Source organism: Pelophylax lessonae, assembly GCF_965119305.1.
Source record: "Pelophylax lessonae genome assembly, chromosome: 2".
Lineage (NCBI taxonomy): Eukaryota > Metazoa > Chordata > Amphibia > Anura > Ranidae > Pelophylax > Pelophylax lessonae.
In genome coordinates, this window is record NC_138769.1 from 66,689,176 (window position 1) to 66,710,093 (window position 20,918).

Below are 20,918 nucleotides of genomic sequence, written 5' to 3' on the forward strand. Positions count from 1 at the left end.
CGTAATTATGTTCCTTGTCCCCAGACATTACGGGGCTAGAAAATAATTGATAATCTTCCATGACAGGTCATTCCTTTATATAGCCCTCTACTTCAAAGACTGTGTCTTTAGATATGTAATGAAGTTGGTTGGCTGTCCAAGGATTGACAATTTGGCCCAGGAGATGACCTAACATGATTAATCCCCACCCAGAGAGGAGGGCTATCGAGAGGGTACACCAATCAGAATGGCTCTGAGCAAGGCGAGATGGGTCTATATTAATATAGCTGAGGAGAGAGATCACTCTCTGGCAAGCAGACTAGGATGAAGATACTGGGGATGGTAAATATAGACTATACCTCTCACACTTAGAATGTATACATGCTTTTTCTCTTTAGTGTTTGAATACACACTGCAGGCACCATGCCTGAAGTGAAAAGGTAACTTAACTCCATGCTCAATACGTACATGGTAATGTAAATAGGGCTATTGTGGGTAATTTGTTAAAAACCTTGAAAGCCAGGAGATCTGTACTAACAATGTGTTGTAAATACTGTTTTGTATATATGTATATATATATTATGTAACCCATTCAATAAATGTGTATTGCTGATTGAGCTACCTTTTTTGTGTAAAGAGCTCTCTGCATCTAGATGTGTATAGGTGCATGCTACGAAAATAATTGGGGTGTATGCACAGGTACACAGAACAAAAGGCAACAAGTGCGTACGCTATTGTAGTGGAAGAGGGCGTGTGAAGCTCAGAATAGAATATGGAGATGAGGTGTTTAGGCTCTGTGCATTTAACAATGTCCAGTGTTGAGAGTGATTCAAGTCAGGGTGGTCCCTCAGCGAACTGAGATCGGTATGCGTGTGCAAGCTGTAAGTACCTGTATTGCATAGGAATCGGGGAGGGAGAATTGCTCCCGCAAGGCTTCAAACTTTTTAAACTGTGGATATGTGTCTCAGCAGAAAAATACCCCTCCCGCTCCACATGGAGGGTTCAGGGATGGATAGGAACTCCTGTAGGGCCCTATTGTGCCACAGGGGATGAGGTCATGGAGCGGAGGGCTCTGTAGCTTGTCCGCCACCACCTCCCAGATTCGACTATAGTGGTAGAGGAGGGAACAGGAGCACATAGACTCCTCCGAACCCCGCACACCTCTAAGTATAACCGGTAGTGGATCCCCAGAAAGCTGGGCCCACCTAGGGCACAACAGGGTCAGAAATCGCTCTTTGTCTGTCTTATCTATGTGGAAAAGTTGGGACAATTGCGACGCCAAATAATACAAGTTAAAGTCCGGTAGGGCCACCCCTCCAGGTTTGAGAGGTTCTTAAGTTTGCGCCAGGAAATTTTATGTCTGTTAGGTCCCCATACGAAAGCTTTAAGGAGTGTTTCCATCTGCTTAAATTATTTAAGTGGTAAGTATATAGGGGAGTGCCACACTACATACAGGACTTTAGGAAGGAGGACCATTTTGATTAAATTTACTCTTCCCATCACCCCCAGAGGCAATTTGGACCAGACTTGGATTCTGGCCTTAAGCAGAGGGAATAAAGGCTGAATATTATCCTGAATATAATCCTGTGAGTTTGCCGTCACCTGAATCCCCAAATATTTGAAGCGAGATACACATTGCAGGGTTGGATTCGCAGGGGTGACCACCGCCGGGCTCTCATCTAATTTACCAGGCTTTTTAGTAAGCTTTATTTTATATTTAGCACTCTGTGGAAGTCTAGTTGGCTGTGCTCTGCACAAACCTAAAATGCTTGCCGAAGCTTGATAAATGCCTGCTGAATGTGATGTTCTTCTGACTAGTCTGTACAAACTATTTAAAAACTATATTAACAAATGGTGGCATATACTTAGCCTTAAAGTATATGCAATCTCATCTAATATTTTACATGTTAATGTAATTCTAAAAGTTGTTTCTTTTAAGTTTGGCAGCTGTCATTAAAATATTACTAGATGACCTGCCATGAAGGTTCCTGTTCAGGCCTTTCCTGTAATGTGGCGCAACTGTTGCCCCTCGTTACATGTGGGACTATATCATTGTGCACCACAATAAACAAAAAACCTTAGGAACAACAAGTTTGGCCAACCCTGTCTAAATATATATATATATATATATATATATATATATATATATATATATATATATATATATGTATATGTATATATATATATATATATATATATATATATATATATATATATATATATATATATATATATATATATACACATATACTATATCACCAAAAGTTTGGGGTGGAGGAACTTGACTGGCCTACACAGAGTCCTGATCTCAACCCGATAGAACACCTTTGGAATGAATTAGAGTGGAGACTGCAAGTCAGGAATTCTCATTTCTCATCCACATCAGTGCCTAACCTCACATGAAAGAATGGTCAAACATTCCCATAGACACACTCCTAAACCTTGTGGACAGCCTTCCCAGAAGACTTGAAGCTGTTATAGCTGCAAAGGGTGGGCCAACTCAATATTGAACCCTACAGACTAAGACTGGGAGGGCATTAAAGATCATGTTCATGTAAAGGAAGGTGTCCCAATACTTTTGATGCTATGATATTATATATATATATATAAAAAACATTAGACTTAAAATGTACCTAGGAGCAAAACTTTTTTTTTTAGTTTTTCTTTGAGTGGTGGGGGATTAAAACACTGGACAGTTTTATTTTCGCTGTCTGTCCCCGTTAGGGAGATTCACCCTCACTATTTGTTCTGTTTACTGTTATCATTGATAAAGAAAGTAAGAGAAAATCGCTAATTTTGGGTTGACACCAGAACAATAGTAAAGGAGAAATCTTCCAATAAGGATATTAGTTCTGGTGACCATACCACCCAACTTTTTGAGATGGGAATGAGGAACACCTGTTAGCAAAAGTACGTAGGCATAGGAAACACACTCTGCCATGCCTCCTTAAAGCGGAATCATACAAAAAAAAGTATTAGTTAAACCCACAAGTGTTTTTTTTTTTTTACCACTACTATTCCTTTTTACTGACTTTTAAAATTTACAAATGAAGAAATTTAGAAATTGGATGAAAGGTTTAGCACTAGGAAACACGGGAAGATAAGTAGTGCAATTTTTATATAACTATATAGATCAGACCAAAATCAAGGACAAATGAGTAGGGATTCGAGGGACAGTCCCTTGAAATTAGGGACAGCTGGGAGGTATGCTGGTGACCCTGGTGACATCCTAGGATACCCTCATTCTCAAAGGATTTTCTCTCACTGCCTGTTTTTGCTATGGGACAAGAAGTGAAGGGAAATTACCCCAAAGGGACACAAATGGCAAAAAAAAAAACATAAAAAAAAAAAATAAATCCTGACAGGGATTGTAACTCTCCCTTATGTTATGTAAAATTAAGAATAAAAGTTTTGCCTTTAGTTACACTTTAATAAATAATGTGAATATATGTTAATTTCAGTCATCCTGTTTTCCTTTTAATTCTTTTTTTTTTTTTATATTGCAATAGCTTCACCTTATTCACTAAGCAGCATGAGCACATATTAAGTGAGCATTACTACATGAATAGACTCTAATCATTTAGTAAACCAAGCGTAGCACATCTAAAAACAGACATGGGTGATCTGAGCTAGCCTCATAATTACAGCAATATATACGGAGCGTTCAGATCCTGTGATGAACAGTGCTGGGATGTAGAAAAGGAAAGATTACCTTTTTTGTCGTCAAAGTATAGGGTTTGCTGAGCAGGATTTGACCACTGGAGGGAAGTGTTATCATTTTGATCCACTCGACAGGTTAAATTAACCGTTCCTCCTTCAACGGCTGTAACATTCCATGTGACTGGGAACTGCCCTTGGGTCACTAGAGGCAGAATAAGAGAAGAGTTGATGTGAGCCAAGGATGTAATAGACTGTATGTAAAGCATCAGCAACATATGGAATGAGAACACACAACAATCAGGAGAAAACAATGCACAGGGAAATAAGAGAAGGCAATCAATTCCAGATAAGATTTCTTTGTTCGAGCTACATATCAAAAATGCATTTGCTCTGGGCTTTAGTCTTAGGCCCTAACATGCTTCTGAATTTCATTGTAATGAGACTCTGGTCTCTAGGTTTGGTTATTTATTTGGATTACTTTACTGTATACATGATGATGAAATGTACATTTCTGCATGAACACAGGGCTGCAATTGGAAGTAATTCAAACCTGTCACCAGCATACAGTTTTATATTAACCCCAAATGAGCAAGCACTGCCTATACCAAAAAAAGCTTCACTTATTTAGGATTGAACAAATTAGTAAGGGCGCAATCACACCGTGACTACATAGAGTAAGACAGGCTTAATGCATGGGCACAGAGAAAACAATTTCTACGGGCCCCCTATTCAAGCCATGCATGTGCAGCATGTTTGCTTTTTTTACTAAGCACAGCTCACTGCATTGCATGTCACTGCACCATGCTGCAATAAATACTGTTAAATTAGTGTTTTTTTTTGACACTTAAAGTTATTCTAAAGGTTGAAATAAAAAAAAAAAGAAATAACAAACATGTTATGCCTACTTGCTCTTTGTAAAAGTTTTGCATAGAGCAGCCCTGATCCTCTTCATTTTGGGTCCCCCGCTGGCAGTCCAGGCTCCTCCCCCCTGTCGAGTGCCCCCAATAGCAAGCCTCTTGATATGGGGTACTTGAGCAGGCTCACTCCCAAGCCACACTCTTGTGAATGGATATTGCCCATTCACACACAGAGCGTGGCTCGGTCAGGAGGAGAGAGACACCCAGGAGAGCGACTGCTCTCATGCACTTGACTGGGTCGAGATGGGGCTCAGGTAAGTATAAAGGGGTGCTGGGGGCGGGTGGGAGCTGCACCCAGAAGGTTTTTTACCTTTTGCATTTAGAACCACTTTAATGAAGTTAGGAGAATGGTAAACAGGGCGATACGTTGTAATAGTGCATTCATCATAGCATGTCTCACTACCTCTACACAACATACACCGACACACTATGGGGTAGATTTACTAAAACTGATGAACACTGGATCTGCAGAGCCGTGCATCTGAACCAATCAGCTTCTAGGTTTTTTTCTTAAATCATAATTGAACAAGCTGAAGTTAGAAGCTGATTGGTTACTGAGCACAACTGCACCAGATTCTGTGTGCACCAGTTTCAGTAAAACTCTGCCAATATCTTTTAGCGGGTAGACTGGTGTAAGTGAGCGCTAACTCATTGTAGCTATTCAGCAGCCATACCGCATTGCTGAACATGTATTATACATGGATAATGATTAAACTATTCTAACTTGTGGCTATGAACTACTGTTTTTTGAACAAGGGATGTGGCTAAAACACAATCTCCCACATTTAATTTGTGATCCAGGGTTCAGGTCAGTTAGTTTAGCTGAATAGTTACAGGTCAGTTAGTTTAGCAGTTAGTTTAGCTGTATAATTATAATTTTTGGCTGGCATGTGTCAAAACTGGGAATCCAAGGACTAAATACTCCTGCTATTAAAAAAATGTATACATCTAAATACTCCTGATATAACAAAATATTTCATAATGATAAAACCATGAATAATAATTAGGTCTTCTAGTGGAGTTGACATTGATAGATCAGCCAGAAAACCATTTTCAGAAGGAAAGGTCAGAAATAGCAGCACCCATATTTCTTTACTGACCGATGTACTTTTTCTCTTCTCATAGCAAAAGGGTATAGCCGAACCCTGACAGTAAATAGGTTGTGATAATGTACATAATATTAATAATAATAATAATAATAATAACAATTCCCAGCCATTTTGCTGGATATGGGTCCCCCTGGGTTACCGCTAACAACAGCAGCACATTTAAGCATGTTTCTCCAAGTGTGAGCACTGAGACAATGACCAGTCCAGTATCTTTGGGTTTTTTGATTTATTTAGGAACTTGGATGGGAGAAGGGATGAGTGGGATACTCCTTTAACTCAACTATTCACAATTGGGCGGAAACACTTAAGAAGTACTGTTTGACACTGATTAACGCTGGCTGAATGCCCGGCAATGCTAACTTGGATGCCAGTTAACGCTGAACTATTCTAGTAACTGAGCTTAAAGAAATCCTCTTTTAGCTGCCTTAGGTACTCCTTCCTGAGGTAGCTACTTGTAAACTTTTGCTGCACTATCGAAGGCTTCAGGGCCCACACTGGTGCCCCCTTTCACTCCCTTATCTTCAGGGCCTAACACTTGGCACCCTCTTTCTATGCCACAACTACCAGTTAGCTGGCTCCTGGATCCCTTTGACCATCTGGAGTGGCCCCCTCTCTTAAGCAGACCCCTGGGCCGATTTCGAGTACTCACGACACTGTTTTTCCTGGAAACTCCTGCCCAGCAGCTCTACTCGGTCAGCAACACTCTGGATCCCTCTCTGCAGCCCAGCTCAACCTTCGGTCCTTCAGGCCGACTGCCCAGGACACCTTCACTGGCTCTGACAGGAGGAGAGACAGCTGTAAGCCTCCTCCTGGGACTCTGCTTCCCGCCGAAGATGCTCCATCACATGCTCCCGCCAGATTTATACCCAACCCCAGGGAGCACCCCGGAGAACTCCGCCCACTGGGACAGCCAAAAACCCTGGTACGCCATTGGACAGGTATCTTCCACTGTCCAACAAGAGCCATCATTGGATGCAGTGGGGAGACTCCCCAGACTCAACAGACTACACCTGGAAACACGTGACAGCTTCACTAACTGATCAGGCCCCCCTGATAAGCAGACAGGGCCACACACATACCTTTCCCAGCACCTACCTAGGAGGGCACCACATAATAATAATAATAATAATAATAATAATAATAATAATAATAATAATAATAATAATAATAATAATAATAATAATATAGTATTATTATTATTATTATTATTATTATTATTATTATTATTATTATTATGTGATAAGGCTCACTCCAGAAAATATTTTAAAAAAAACTTGCAGTGGACACCCAGCACTGAAGGTTTAACTGCCTGTTTAGTCTAAGGGAAGAGGATTAAGGTGTTCCTTGTAAATATGTACCTTATTCCCAGTTCTAGCAGGGTTCTTCCAGTGTTGTGACTGGTCCCCTCAATGTGCTCTGTATGCCATGACCCACTCTGGTCAAACTCTAGCCTCCTAAGCATACAGGGTCAGTGTCCTTGTATGGTACATAATGATGCCAAGGCTACGCCATAAAGCAGAGCTTCAGATGGAAGAAGAAAGTGCTGGAGCTGCCTGGATTGAGCAGTCAGGTATGTAAAGCAGTCTTGTCTATATCCCCCGGGGAACAGGGCTCATCGGCAGTGGGTGCTGCAGCGACTACTAGCTGGCTACTGGAAAATCACAGGTAAATGCACATATTCGCCAGCACACCAAGGATCCTTTAATGTCATCCAATGGTTTTTATCGCAAAAAGATCACATCACAAGAGAATGTGAAATGTTTCAGAGCCTCTCAGGACTCCTTTGTCAGGCATGTGAGGCTCTGAAACATTGCACTTTCTCTTGTGATGTGATCCTTCTGCAATGGAAACCTCTAGACGACATTTGAGGATCATTGGTGTGCTGGCAAATATGTGCATTTAAGTATGTAAAGCAGCCTCTTCTCTAATTCCCTAAACCTTATGAGCAATTGACCTTGGCAGTGTGGCGATGGGGTGAGGCACTGAAAAGGTACATTTCTTAAAAATTCCTAATGGAAGAAGCCATTGCCCAAACTAGTATTTTGTGTACTGTGTGAGTGACTCATCAGGGTTGAATTACAAAAGGAGTATGGACTGCTTACCCAACAAAGTGAATGTTTAATGAGATTAGTAAATAAAGGCAAGCTTTTATGCACTATGAATACCCAATAAATAGAAATTAAAAAGTGTCTTTCTCATGTAGGGATGAAGGCCTGAACTGAACACAACTTCACATTTTCTAAGCTTGAGTAATATCCACTTCACTTTGCTAGGTGGAAAGCCTCCATTATTATGTTTTGTTTTTTTTTTTATTATTATTTCCTAGCCACAAAATGGGGATGCAAAGTAAACTAGCTAGATGAGATTTCATTACTCCTTTAATAAATCTACCCCAGTCAATTAGCTTATGTTAGCAGCCTCATTATTAGTAGGTAGCATGTAAGTACAGGAACAACGTCTTCCATCAGAAGCTAATTATATGGGTTTTGCCTTGTGAAAGATTCCTTTATAAAAATACCCATGATTTGTTAATATAGAGAGCTGTTGCAGCTTTTCTGAGCAAAAATTAGCCTTCACACTCGAAATGCACTCTAAGGTTTATGAATCGGAATGCATTTAATGACTGTACAGTATGCAAAGGCATGATCAAAACAATTTGATTCCATGTCCCCAGAGAGGGAAGGCTCCTGGTAATTAAAAAAATAAAGCTAAACTACTACACCTACACATTTCAATTTGTGCAGAAAATAAATCAATATATAGGAGCTTAAAAGTGTCACTGTGGTGTAATAGTCAAACTTCATGTCCCACTTATTTTTTTGGAGCTTGCTTTCTCAACACCAGAGATGGACTGAAGACAGCAGAGACAGCCAACCCCCAAAATAGTAAAAGAACAGAGTACATTGATGAATATTGTATAGTCAGAGTATAGAGATGGATATTGCTGCTTTCCTTATACATATCATTTTACAAACATGACAAAAAGAAGAGAGTGTGTCGGCCTAGTGCAAAACCTCAGAGGCCACTTTATTAATAAAATTCATTAAAATACTCTCAAAAGTATAAAAATCACAGACCTCTAACCATCATATCCCAATTATAGGGTCTCTGCACATCTCCATAATCTGGACAACCAGCAGAAATACCTATTCAACAAATTTGCAACAAAGCACAGTAGGTGCAAGAAGGCTGATGCATTCCTTGATACCATAGAAAATGGATTAGTGAACAAGATGAGGTTTCCAGTCAAGTACCATTTCTATACCCTCTAACACTTGAGTGCTGGCAGTATGTTTGTTTTATATATTGTTTTACATAATGTAAACTTATATGAATGATATAAACAGTAGGGTAGAATGATACAATTATTGTTGAGAATAAATTAATTTACCTATAGGCAAATAGTTTTTTTAGTTTTGGATAGAGATGAGGGGGTTTAGAACATCTGTCTGTTTTTATTGCTGTCTGTGCTCCCATTAAGGAGATTAACACTCTCTATTCATCCTGTTTACCATTATCATTGAACTTTAAAGTAAAAGAAAATCCCGCATTTTGGATTGACATCAGAACACTAATACAGGGGATATTTTCCAATGGGGATGCTAGTTCTGGTAAACCCGGTGACACACCAAGATTCTCTTATTTTGGAGGGATTTTGTCTCACTCCCTGTTTTGGCTATGGGACAATAATGGGGAAAAATCCCCCCAATGTGACATAGATGGAAAAAAAAAACTGACAGGGGTCAACCCTTCGTTACTCTATTCAAAATAAAAAGTATAGTATATTTTTCTCCATGTATATCTTGGAAAATTATTACATATGAGAGCATCCTTCATGGTAAACAGTATGAAAAAAATAAACAGATTCCGAATTTCTCTAATAAGTGAATATGTTAACATCTGGGCAACCCAGAATCCAGATCCCCCTAAAATTGTGGCAAAATGTGGCCATTTGCATGTTTGGATGCCATTCATTCTTAACAGAAGCCCAAGTGCACAAAAAAAGGTCATTGTGTTGCACGACAAAACGTACTGTCTAAAAAGAAAGTGAGCTTCAAACAAGTGAAAGTAAGCTTCAAAAAAAGGGTGTAGAAGCTACTTTGGTGCATTTTTGGAGTGTAGGGCAAACCATTCAAATGAATGGTGTAGCTCCAAAACTGTGTCAAAAAATTGCAGAAAAAATGCAGGAAAAACACAACACTACCACGTCACTAGATGTGAATAGGGCCTAATGTTGCTCTAAAGGTTAAATACAGAAAAGGGGGTACCCCCAATGGTTTGGGGCTTTATATGCCACTAAGGCACTGAAAAAATTGGACAAAAAAGTATAAAAATATGAATTTTATTACATGAGAAAATCAATAACATTTACATCAACAATTTGTATATATCCAGCAGACAGCTGGATCTGCAAAGAATTAAAAAATGCATGCAATAACAGACCAGTTACTGTTCCGAACCCGGTCCTGTTCTCTCCACCTACGGTTCCTAGGAGTCTTCTGTACAGTATCTGGTCTGTCATTGCATGCATTTTTTAATTCTTTGCAGATCCAGCTGTCTGCTGGATATATACAAATTATTGATGTAAATGTTATTGATTTTCTCATGTAATAAAATTCATATTTTTATACTTGTTTGTCCAATTTTTTCAGTGCATTAGTGGCATATAAAGTCCCAAACCATTGGGGGTACCCCCTTTTCTGTATCCAATCATCGGGATGATGGCCACTTGCACTGGGTACTGAGTGACGGGATTCAATTATCTTTCTCTAAAGGTTAAAGGTTTCTTACCTTCAGTGTGCAGCTCCCTCCTCACCCCCCCCCCCTCCTCACCATATCTACCTAAGCCCGATCTCGATCCAACAATGTGGATGAGAGCTGAGTCTCTCCTGGATTTCTCCCCCCTCATTGGCTGAAATGAAGAAGCAGGAGCCATTGGCTCCCGCTGCTGTCAATCACGGCACATCTTATGGACATGGAGAGTGAGGTTCGGGAGCGAGCATGCACAAGTATCCCCATAGAAGGGGGGAGGAGTATAGAGTGTCAGTGGGGGACCCGAGAAGAGAAAGATCGGGGCTGCTCTGTGCAAAACCATTCCACAGAGCAGGTGTGTATGATATGTTTTTTTTTTTTTTTAAATGCCTTTACAAACAGTTTAAGCACATTTAGACACAGAAAACCTCACCATATTTTCTTCACCTTGCTTTTTGTCCATTTGAAAAATAGACATCCTACCTTACTGAAGGTAATTGCAGGGCATGGAGAGTGGAGGTAGGTTAGCAGGAACTCAAGTTGTTCCTGGGAACCTAGAGCACTTGTCTTGTAATTGTAGCAATCCTTCTTAGAAAATAATTTTAAAATCTATCTAAAGCCATTTTTTTTAACCACTTCCCGACCACCCGCCGCCTTTTTACTGTGGCAGGGTTGCTCTCCTGCACAAACCACCGTAGACCTACGTCGATCGCGCGCAGGAAGCTAGGGAGCGAGCGCACGCCGGCGCGCTCCAACCCCCACTCGGCAGTGGGGAAGCCAATGCATGGGTCAGGCAGCTCCCTTTGCTGCCTGACACCCGCGATCATTCCCCGCTGAGAGAGAAGGACAGGCAGCTGTTGTAAACACAGCTGACCATTCTTCTCCCTGAAATGATCATAGAGCCCATGTGATCCTTCTATATAGGATCACATGACTCTATGGTCATTACAGAAGCCACGCCCCCCCACAGTTAGAATCACTCCCCTAGGTTTACATTTAACCCCTTGATCACCCACAGGGTTAACCCCATTCCCTGTCAATGGCATTATTACAGTAACAGTGCATATTTTTAGCACTGATTACAGTAGTAATGTCACTGGTACCCCCAAAAGTGTAAAAAATTTAATTTAGGGGTCCGATCTGTCCGCCGCAATGCCGCAGTCCCACAGTCCCGCAAAAATTTGCAGATCGACGCCATTAGTAGGAAAAAAAAAATACAAATGACATAAATATTTCCCGTAGTTAGTAGATACAATAACTTTTGCGCAAACCAATCAATATTGACTTTTTTCAATTTTTTTTACTAAAAATATGTAGTAGAAAACAAATTGGCCTAAAATGTAAAAAAATTAAAAATTACTTTTTTTTTTTTTTTTTTTTTGGAGAATGTCATATAGCAGAATGTGAAAAATATTGTTTTTTTTTTTTTTTTCAAAATTGTCGCTCTTTTTTTGTTAATAGCACAAGAAATAAAAATCACACAGGTGATCAAATACCACCAAAGGAGAGCTCTATTTGTGGGGAAAAAAGGACGTAAAAGTACAGCGTTGCACGACAGCGCAATTGTCCTTTAAATTAACACAGTGCCGAATTACAAAATAGGGCTTGGACAGGAAGTAGGCAAATCCTAACGGTCTTAAAGTGGTAAAAGGACAAGGAGTTGGGTTAGAGCCAACGTCCAGTGTCTAGTGGTATCTGTTTCTCTGTTAAGAAGAAAGTCCTTTCTGTTAATCCTTGAGGCCATTGCCACCATTTTTGAGTTCTCACTAGAAAAGGTCTTCTAATTGGGAAACCTGTTCCCATGAGTATTTCCCTTGCTTTGAAGAGATTCCTGCACTTCCTGTTTTATCTATGAGACAGAGCATAAAGGAAAATCTTCCCAATGGAATACAGAAAGCAAAAAAAAAAAGGAAAACAAAAACTGACAAGAGTTTTAAAAAATCTCTACTGGGTTCATATATGTTTTGTCGCAGTTCCCGGCATTAAATGTCCCTTGTGTCCCTGTTCCCCGATTCAGGTGGGAATCATTTTTTGCCTGAATTCGCACCTGCACTGGACCTAAAGATGCACGGCACCCTTTGGAATGAGGACCACAGCAGCCCGGACCTGTGTGATCCGGCTTCATTGCGAGCCGGGCACACTCGCATGTCATGCAAATTGGATGCGGGAAAACCCAGATCCTATTCGCACATATGTGAACCCGGCCTAAAACATCAATGAAAACATTTTGACTTTAGATAAACTTTCCAAAACTTTAAAATAAGGATTGCTTTATCTTAACGACACCAGCAACTTTTCTTTTACTTGAGTTATCTGAGTTAAATGCACAGTGCTAACACTTGATCTCATGCTTTCTTTCCCATGCACAACCTTCTGTACCAGCTAAACAAGCCAAACATATAGCTAAGAAAAAAAACATAACTATCTGTTAGTAAAAAGTATGGAAATAATGTAATAGTATGTTACTGCTTTGTAAAATTAAGAACATTCAGAAGAATCCAAAAATAACCTTTAATAAACTCCAAAAATAACCTTTAATAAACTGCAGGATTACTGAATTTTCAAATACCCCAAAAAATGCTGAATATAAGCTGGCAACAACATCGCCCAGCACATACCTTCTCTCCACTCCAGAGAAACAAGCACCTTGGGCCAGTCCATGAGTTGCCTCCTGAGAAAAGTTCTATCATACATACTCCCTTAGATGTAATGCTAGATTGAAGTAAATGCACTTCCACCTAATTACTAAGCTTAGTGAATATTTACAGTACATTGCTTAGTGGACAGCCTTTACACCTAAGTAAATCAACTTCAGTAAGCCCACCTATTCTAAGCAAGCTGACTTGGTTTGAGATGACCACTTGTCCAACGTGGTTATTGCTCAGACGGATGTGGCTAGTTACAGACAAAATTGCACCTAAAGCTGGCCATGGATGGACCTTTTTTTTAACTGGATGGAGGATACAGTCAGCCAACCAGCTACAATCAAGGTGGATGGAGGAATTTTCCCCACTGGGCTATTGTATCCTGAACACGTGGACTCCTTTGCTGTCTGAATACATCAGTGCTGAAGATGATTAAATTAAAATTTTCTAACCTTTGTGTTTGAGAGAATCCAGTTGTTATGTCAAATTCACTCTGTCAGGACCAGCCATAAATGTGGCTAGTCCCTTCTGAGCCAAGTGATTTTTGATCCATCTATGTCCAGCTTAACTTTACTTTAGAATTCATTTACTTATCCCCAGTGCTTTAGGTGGCCCAAAAGAGGTGCCGGTACTCTATTATAACCAATAAATATTTTTGCCCCCCCACCCCACATCAGGGTCCCCACAGAGCTTCCCCCCCCGGCCTAGGCTGGGACTCCGGAGCAGGGGGACTCACTGGTGGTGACTGGTCTGGCTCTGGAGTGGGAAATATTCTTGGGGGGGGGGCAATTGAGGGCACAGATGTCCAAAATGAGCATACTGGTACGCTAAGGCGCACGGAGAGGTGGCGGTATGCTCAAGAGCCATATTTGGAAGTGGTGGTACTGAGTACCAGTGCATACCAGCCCACTTAAAGCACTGCTTATCCCAAATCTCCAGCATCCACCAAGTTGTGTTCTTGTGCTCACCAGTTTTAGGAGGCCAAACGAAAAAAAAAAAAAAAACTTTATGTGTATACCCAGCTTTAGAATGCAAAGCAGAGTGCACCTTATAAAATAAATCTGTGGCCCCCTTATTACCATATAATTAAAAACAGACACATGAAATATTCCTAGCTTTCAGAATATAATGGCACCTGTCTCTGCTGGAAAAATAAATGAACTTTAATATGCAGATTCAGCAGATATGAAAGTTTTTAGTCTTTGGTTTTAGTTGGTGTTATTTGCCCTCAAAACCAAGTTGTAGAACTCCATCAGCACAGGCAGACTAAATACCCAAGCCAGATCATACAAATCAAATATATATATATATATATATATATATATATATATATATATATATATATATATATATATATATATATATGAAAATACATTAGCAGATTATTACTTAACCAGACAGCCTATATGGGTAATACTCGGAAAATAACTACATAGCAATGAAAAACACGAGTAAAATAACAAATAGTGCAAAATAACAACAGTTTAGGGGTCCGAATCATTGTTACCATAAAGAACTTTCCAATTGGGTGATAAATTAGAATGTGCTAGAGTCCTAATACAAACAATATAAGGGAATTTCTAATGTCATGGAAACAAGCAAGACACTGTAGAGAATAATCAACTTTGCCGCCCAGCAAGGAGCTCAGAGACAGACTGAGAGACAAGATTACTATAAGACCACCATTTAATTCATAGAATCCACCATGCTGGTCAAAACTTGCACGGCACTGGTATAAGACGATTCCCTGATCACTTCCTACATGCTGGTGTGTTTTAAGCAAAAACTGTTACAAGAACAATGTAAAATGTAGATAATGTAAATATATCAAATATACATGTAAAATAAATGTAAAAAAAATGCTTCACAAACATTATTGCACATTTATGCCAAAATAGGAAACCTGATCTGCAACACACAAAAGTCTGATTCTGTTGGTAACTTGCCAATATAAGAAATACAATTTACTTCAGTTATGCATTCATTAAATCATAATTAAATGGATGAATTTAATTAGGTTTAAATGCATAGGAGTAGTTGAAGGGTCTAAGAACCCGAACCCGAAGTCCTGATATCAATCTCCTGTAATCTCAAGGACTGCATAACTCTGAGGAGAGCCAGCACTAGCTACAGCCAATCAGGCTCTGCTGCAGTGCACATGTGCTGAAAGTAGCAGAAAAGAAAGTAAGAGATTAATCAGTGTGCTGCTGCTCCTTCACTGTCCACTGGGGGTGTCTTCTTGACTAAACTGTACAGCTAGGATGCCTGGATCACAACGTTCTCTACAAAGATTTACAAATCATTTGCAGTGACCGCACGTCTATTTGGGGTGCAAGGGCGCCACCCCCCCATCCATGTGTCTGGCCCACTAATCTACATGTAGGGCGTCGGATGCATGGATTCCAATGGGTTTTTTTTTAAGCACCTGATTAGAGCCAGAGGCTCTAATAGGCTTCAAAAAAGGGTGGGCTTGGGGGGAAGAGCACTGAGCCTTGAGCCCACCCAGTTGTGTGACAATAGCAAATTAATATTCACTATTGCCACACTGATTCTCCTCCCGGCCAATCAGGAAGCGGGTCCTGAAACCTGTTTCCTGATTGGCCAAAAGGAGAAGGCATGGTATTGGCCAAGAAGGGGGGAGGAGATGGCCACCATAAAGGGACATGAAGGAGCCTGAGGGGGAAGCCGCCATCATTTTTCCGGAGGAACAAGGTAAGTAAACTGGTGGGCGGGGGGTGAGATGTGGTGATGCAGGCTGGAGTGATATGGGGGGGGGCAGGTCTGTCTAACGCCCCCCCGACTGATGGAGCACCAGCCGCCACTGATCATTTGTACAGGAAAATAGTTATCATATTTGTATTTGGAGTCTGCTGGACTCCAGGTTTAAATTAGTTTTCAGTTCAGCTAGCCATTGCAATGATCTTTCACTAGTAGAAGACGCCTGGGCAATAGCATAGGGTCTGAAGACCTATGAGCTCAGAAAATTTGTAGTTATCCTTCTGTCCTCCATCCAGCTAAAACAGTTCCTATATACAGAATATGATTCATTTTTTCACTTAGCTTTGTCGTTGGAATTGCCCTTTAGAAATAACCTAAATTAGGCTTGCATAAATTTGAACTTTACCTAATAAAAAAAGTGCCATTTTTTATTGCAGAATAGCCATACTCTATATAACCTGCCTGTTCACAGTCCTCTTAACAATGTATACATGCACAGTTCAGTGTACAATTTCAGAATCTGCTGGATGTCATGCATGGCCAGTCAAGATGGCGACAGATCCTGAACCTGGAAGAAGATTGCTTTAAGTTATTATACCTGTGTATTCTCAATTATGCAATGCTTATATTTGCCCCTTTATTTTGTATTGTATACTTAAATTAAGGGTGACTCTGGAACCAGAAGCAAGAGCTCATAGGCGGTCTGAAATCTTAATATACTGTAATTAGCCTGTCAGCTGGCTGCCAATAGGATGTTAAAGCAGAACTAAGTCAAAAATAAAAAACGAATAGCCCACTGAAAGAAAAAATAAATAAAAAGCAGCTTTTACTGTAATATTGATCTTCAATTTGGACAATCTGGAGTTTCACCTCCTATGATTTTCTCTACTCTTGCCACAAAATCCCCTCAATCTTCCAGGTTGCATGATGGCTAGCATTACTGAAACAACTCCCTCTGAGCTCAGGCTGTCATATACCTACCCGCATCCTGTGACTGGATAGTGAAAGAAAAGCAGCACAGTGATGAGCTCATCTCTGTCACTCTGCTTTCTCCCCCTATCAGCATGCTCCTTTGTCAGCACATACAATGATTGCCTACTTGTTATGCTTCTTTCTCTCCCACACATAGCCCTGCTGTACAGGAAATACAAGAGACTGATTTCAAGTCAAATTCAGGTATTGCCACAATTTGCATTTAAAGAAAATACATTTACTGATGTGTACAAAACTGCATTCATAGGTGTATTTGATATCGGAATAGAATATAGAGTTACCATATACTGTCTCTCAAGAAATGGACATTTTCTACTAATCCAACTATAAGGGATATTAGGAAGGAACTGAAATTCATTTATACTGAGAAAAGCTCCAACTTGAATTGTATCCCAACACCACTAAAAATTGCTTTATTTCCAGGTGGCAAGCTTTATCGATTCCACCCTCTCAGACTCAGAAGCATCATCCCTCTCCACCTCATTCTCTTACAATCAAGGCCTACTGCTCTTACGTCAGGATATTGCCAATGACTAGATTTAGTACCGCACTAGTTCCATCCTCAGCAATATCAAGCATCACCAGTTCTATATAGAAATAGACTATGCTTGTTGCAAATGCAGTTGCACTCCACAAGGGCTTCTGTTCTATAGCTCTGTAAATGAGGTGAAGCTTCACTTTGCAAAGAATACCCTTTTACATGCAAGGAACAAAATGTATTTTTGCTTGCACATGATTGGATGATTGAAGTCAGCAGAACTTCCCCTCATTTACTAAGCTCTGGAGCAAATACTCTTGCAGAGTGCAACTGCACTTGCAAAGTGCACACTGTTTTTTTTGCTTTCAGTAAACCATCCCCTAAGTGTGGTTGCTATCCAGTCATTTCCATTTATTATTATTCAGGCATTAAAAAGAAACGTGTTAAAACACTTGTGAATTAGATATAGCATTGGAACATATTTTATTTAGGAGGCATTTGCAAAGGTTTCATAATGCCTTCCTAAAAAGTAATTTTTTAAATTTCAATAAAAGCTGTTGCATGGTTAAGTGGCAGGTTGAAGTGTTAGTTTGACATTTACAAAGATATTTTTTTGCCGAGGGACAGGGAAATGGATGGTAATCTTCTGATGTAGGTTATTTTGACCACAGTAAAGGAATTCATTAGAAAGTGGTCGGGAAAAAAAAAAAAAATATCCCAGATAAATAATATTATATACTGTATAAGAGTTCTATATTTTTTTGTGAAATACTTTGGGGGTAATAGGAAACACTTCTAGAAAAATTTTATATTTTTTTCCTTAATAAAGAGACTGTATCACCCACATTCTCTGCACAAGGGCCTACCTAAAATAGGGCTGACCAAGGCCTAACACACTGGCCACACACATGGTCAGCATCCCATGCAGAACTCACATGTACGCGTATGGTAGGTCCTAAACAAATACTTCTGGTCAACATTAGCAACGACATTCTATGGCTGGGAACACACCTTGCCTGAGCACTGCATCTTCTCTGCGGTTACAGGATAGTGTAAAGATAGTTTACCGAACAACTGAGACCCATGGGACATAGATCCTCAGGTCACTTGCTGCGTTCTGCATAGAGAGGGTCTGTTCTTCATTGACAAGAGAGAAATGTCTTCTCCTGTCCACCACCTGCCCCAAACCAACCAGGTCTGTAATGGAATTGCTTCTCAGAGATCCTTTACCCCACTATGTGTTTTTTCATGAGATGCACCAGTCTAGCAGTTAGCCTAATAGGGTGCTGTGTCAACTTACATCTCCAACGGTAATTCTTCAAAGGAGCCACAGGCTCGGTACAACTCCATTTTATTAAAGCTGTAGTAAACTCTGTTACACCACTTGTACCTAAAAGTAAGCTAATAATGGTTACTTGGAGGTCTGTGAATATCTACCTAAACTTGCACAGATATTCAGAGTGCATGCAGCCGTTGACATCAGAACCCATGCTGTAAACATCTGCTCCCGTGCAAATGCGCATGAGTGACGTCACCACGCCCCCAGCCGCTCATGTAGCAAGAGGCCACAAACCCAAAAGGAAGACCAAGGGAAGATGTCAGCCTTGTCATCGCAGTGATGAAGGGCTTTGTTTTAAGATAAGTTTCCCATAAGGTGCTAGTATGCGATGCATACTAGCACATTATGACATTGCCTTGCAGGGAATTTTATTTTTTTCCAGCAGCTGCTGGTTTACTACGGCTTTAAAAGTGAGGTTGTCCATAGTAACAGTTTCAGTAAATTGTAATCTCTTCCATTAAATAACATAACAAGTCTTTTTGCATGGTAGTGTACCTCTCAGAACCTAGTATTTGGGATGTCAGTCATTGGGTAAGCATAAAAGTCTTTCATCCATCCATAGATCAGGCTCTATATTTCACATCAGCCAATTGAACATTTGCTAAGCTTCCCTTAATTATTATATAGGAACTCACCTCACTTCCTGGGAGAACTTTAAGAAGAATTCTCCCTTAAAAGGGCAATTAATTACCTCCTAGCTATATATTGATTTAGGGTTCTATGTGCACCTACAGTGAAGGTAGTTGTTTAATAGTCATGGCTATTTTATATATTAATGCATAAAAAATGCCTTATGGGAGCCTGAGTCTTATGGGAGCCTGAGTCTTATGGGAGCTTGATGGGAGCTTGATGGGAGCTTGATGGGAGCTTGATGTAGGGAGCACTGCAGTTGACTTGAAATGAAGCAATGAACAACTTTGCCAGATGTTCCTCTTGAGATCAAAAAAGAAGACTAAGCAAAGTGATCCTTCAGAATCTGATGTGTATACTACTCTATTTGCCGTTATGTTACAGAACAAGCATTAGCTTTGCAAAGTTTTTAAAAGGTTCAGTACATGAAAGTTCAGTAACTCAAGCAGATACCTATTCTTTTATTTCCATGTGAAGGCCCTACTGAAAAAGTTACTGCAATCATTAGGCCTAATAAAAAAGTATCTGTAGACTTTTTCCTATTTTATTTGCCAATACTGCACTAGGAGAATGGAAAGGAGATTCTGATTGCTTGTGGTGGTCAGTACTGATTACCTAAAATTGGTATTCCTTTAGACATTTATAAACAAGGACCATTTCTTCCTTTCTCTCTGTTGTTAATACAATATAGATTCATTTTCTAATAATACCATGCATCATAGCGTGTGAGAACAAAAGTGGCTGGATACTGGGCTTATTATGGGTCAGGCTTACCCTGGGTACAGTAAATGATTTATTAATATTTTCCCTATCATGTAAGCCCAGTAACACAAGTCTGGTTCATGCATAGTTAACTAGGTCTCTTCCAGCGTTCCCACGGGAGCACACAAGTCTTTACTGCCAGCTTACATGTATGCTGCTTAGTAGAAACAAATTGTCAGAGATGAAAGGTTTGCTGGAGATTACCCTGTAATTAAGAAAAGCACATACAAAACTGTTTTAGAAATGGGGTGGAAAACAAGTGAGCTTGAAAGGAATATTGAGGCAAATGTCTGGCTATATGAATGCCGTGTGTGGCACTCGAGTTAATCATGCAGTGAAAGAGATGATATAAAAGGACTTCATTGATTTATTTATTGAATCGTTCTTCTCTGGAAGCCTCTTGGACTGATTATCGCACCAAGAATAACAGCTTTGCATATAAACAATTTAGGGATGCAGATTAAATGTAGTTATGAATGTTATATTCCCAGAGGACACAGAAAATGTGACAGAAGATACCTCATATGCTGTATACAATATTAACCATGACTAATCAGGATTGTTTTAACTGTGCAAGCTTTCTTATAAAAGATTTATATGTGCCCCATATTTCTTTTTACTTGCTTTCATTGAAAGTACCATAATTTGCAGAGCTACTGGTTGGAGATGGGTGCTTCTTGCAATATGACAGTCACAGTACCACACATGAGGAAATCATGCTGGCTTTCAGATCCTGAAATTATAAAATAATATGAAATAACAGAGTTCCTCAATAGCTGACATTCCTAGACATGCGCATGAGGAAAAAAAATGTTTTGTTTAGATTAGTTAATCTAGTTATTTAGTTTGGTTAAGTTTGGTTGATTCGTTCAATTCGTAGTCTGGATTTGCATTCAGAATCCGTTCTATGTATTTTTCGAATTTTCTTCAAATTTA

The 20,918-nt window shown here is 39.8% G+C and overlaps 1 protein-coding gene across 2 annotated transcripts in view; it reads right to left on the bottom strand.

Annotated features, from left to right (window-relative positions):
* Positions 1 to 20,918, bottom strand: part of CADM2 (cell adhesion molecule 2) — a gene marked incomplete at its 5' end in the record, with an annotated part of 586,202 nt that overhangs the window by 415,250 nt on the left and 150,034 nt on the right. For both annotated transcript variants that reach the window (XM_082245592.1, XM_082245593.1), the window contains one exon: positions 3,692 to 3,841. In XM_082245592.1, coding sequence (XP_082101718.1) covers positions 3,692 to 3,841 — 150 coding nt within the window. The remainder of the gene's footprint in view (positions 1 to 3,691; positions 3,842 to 20,918) is intronic.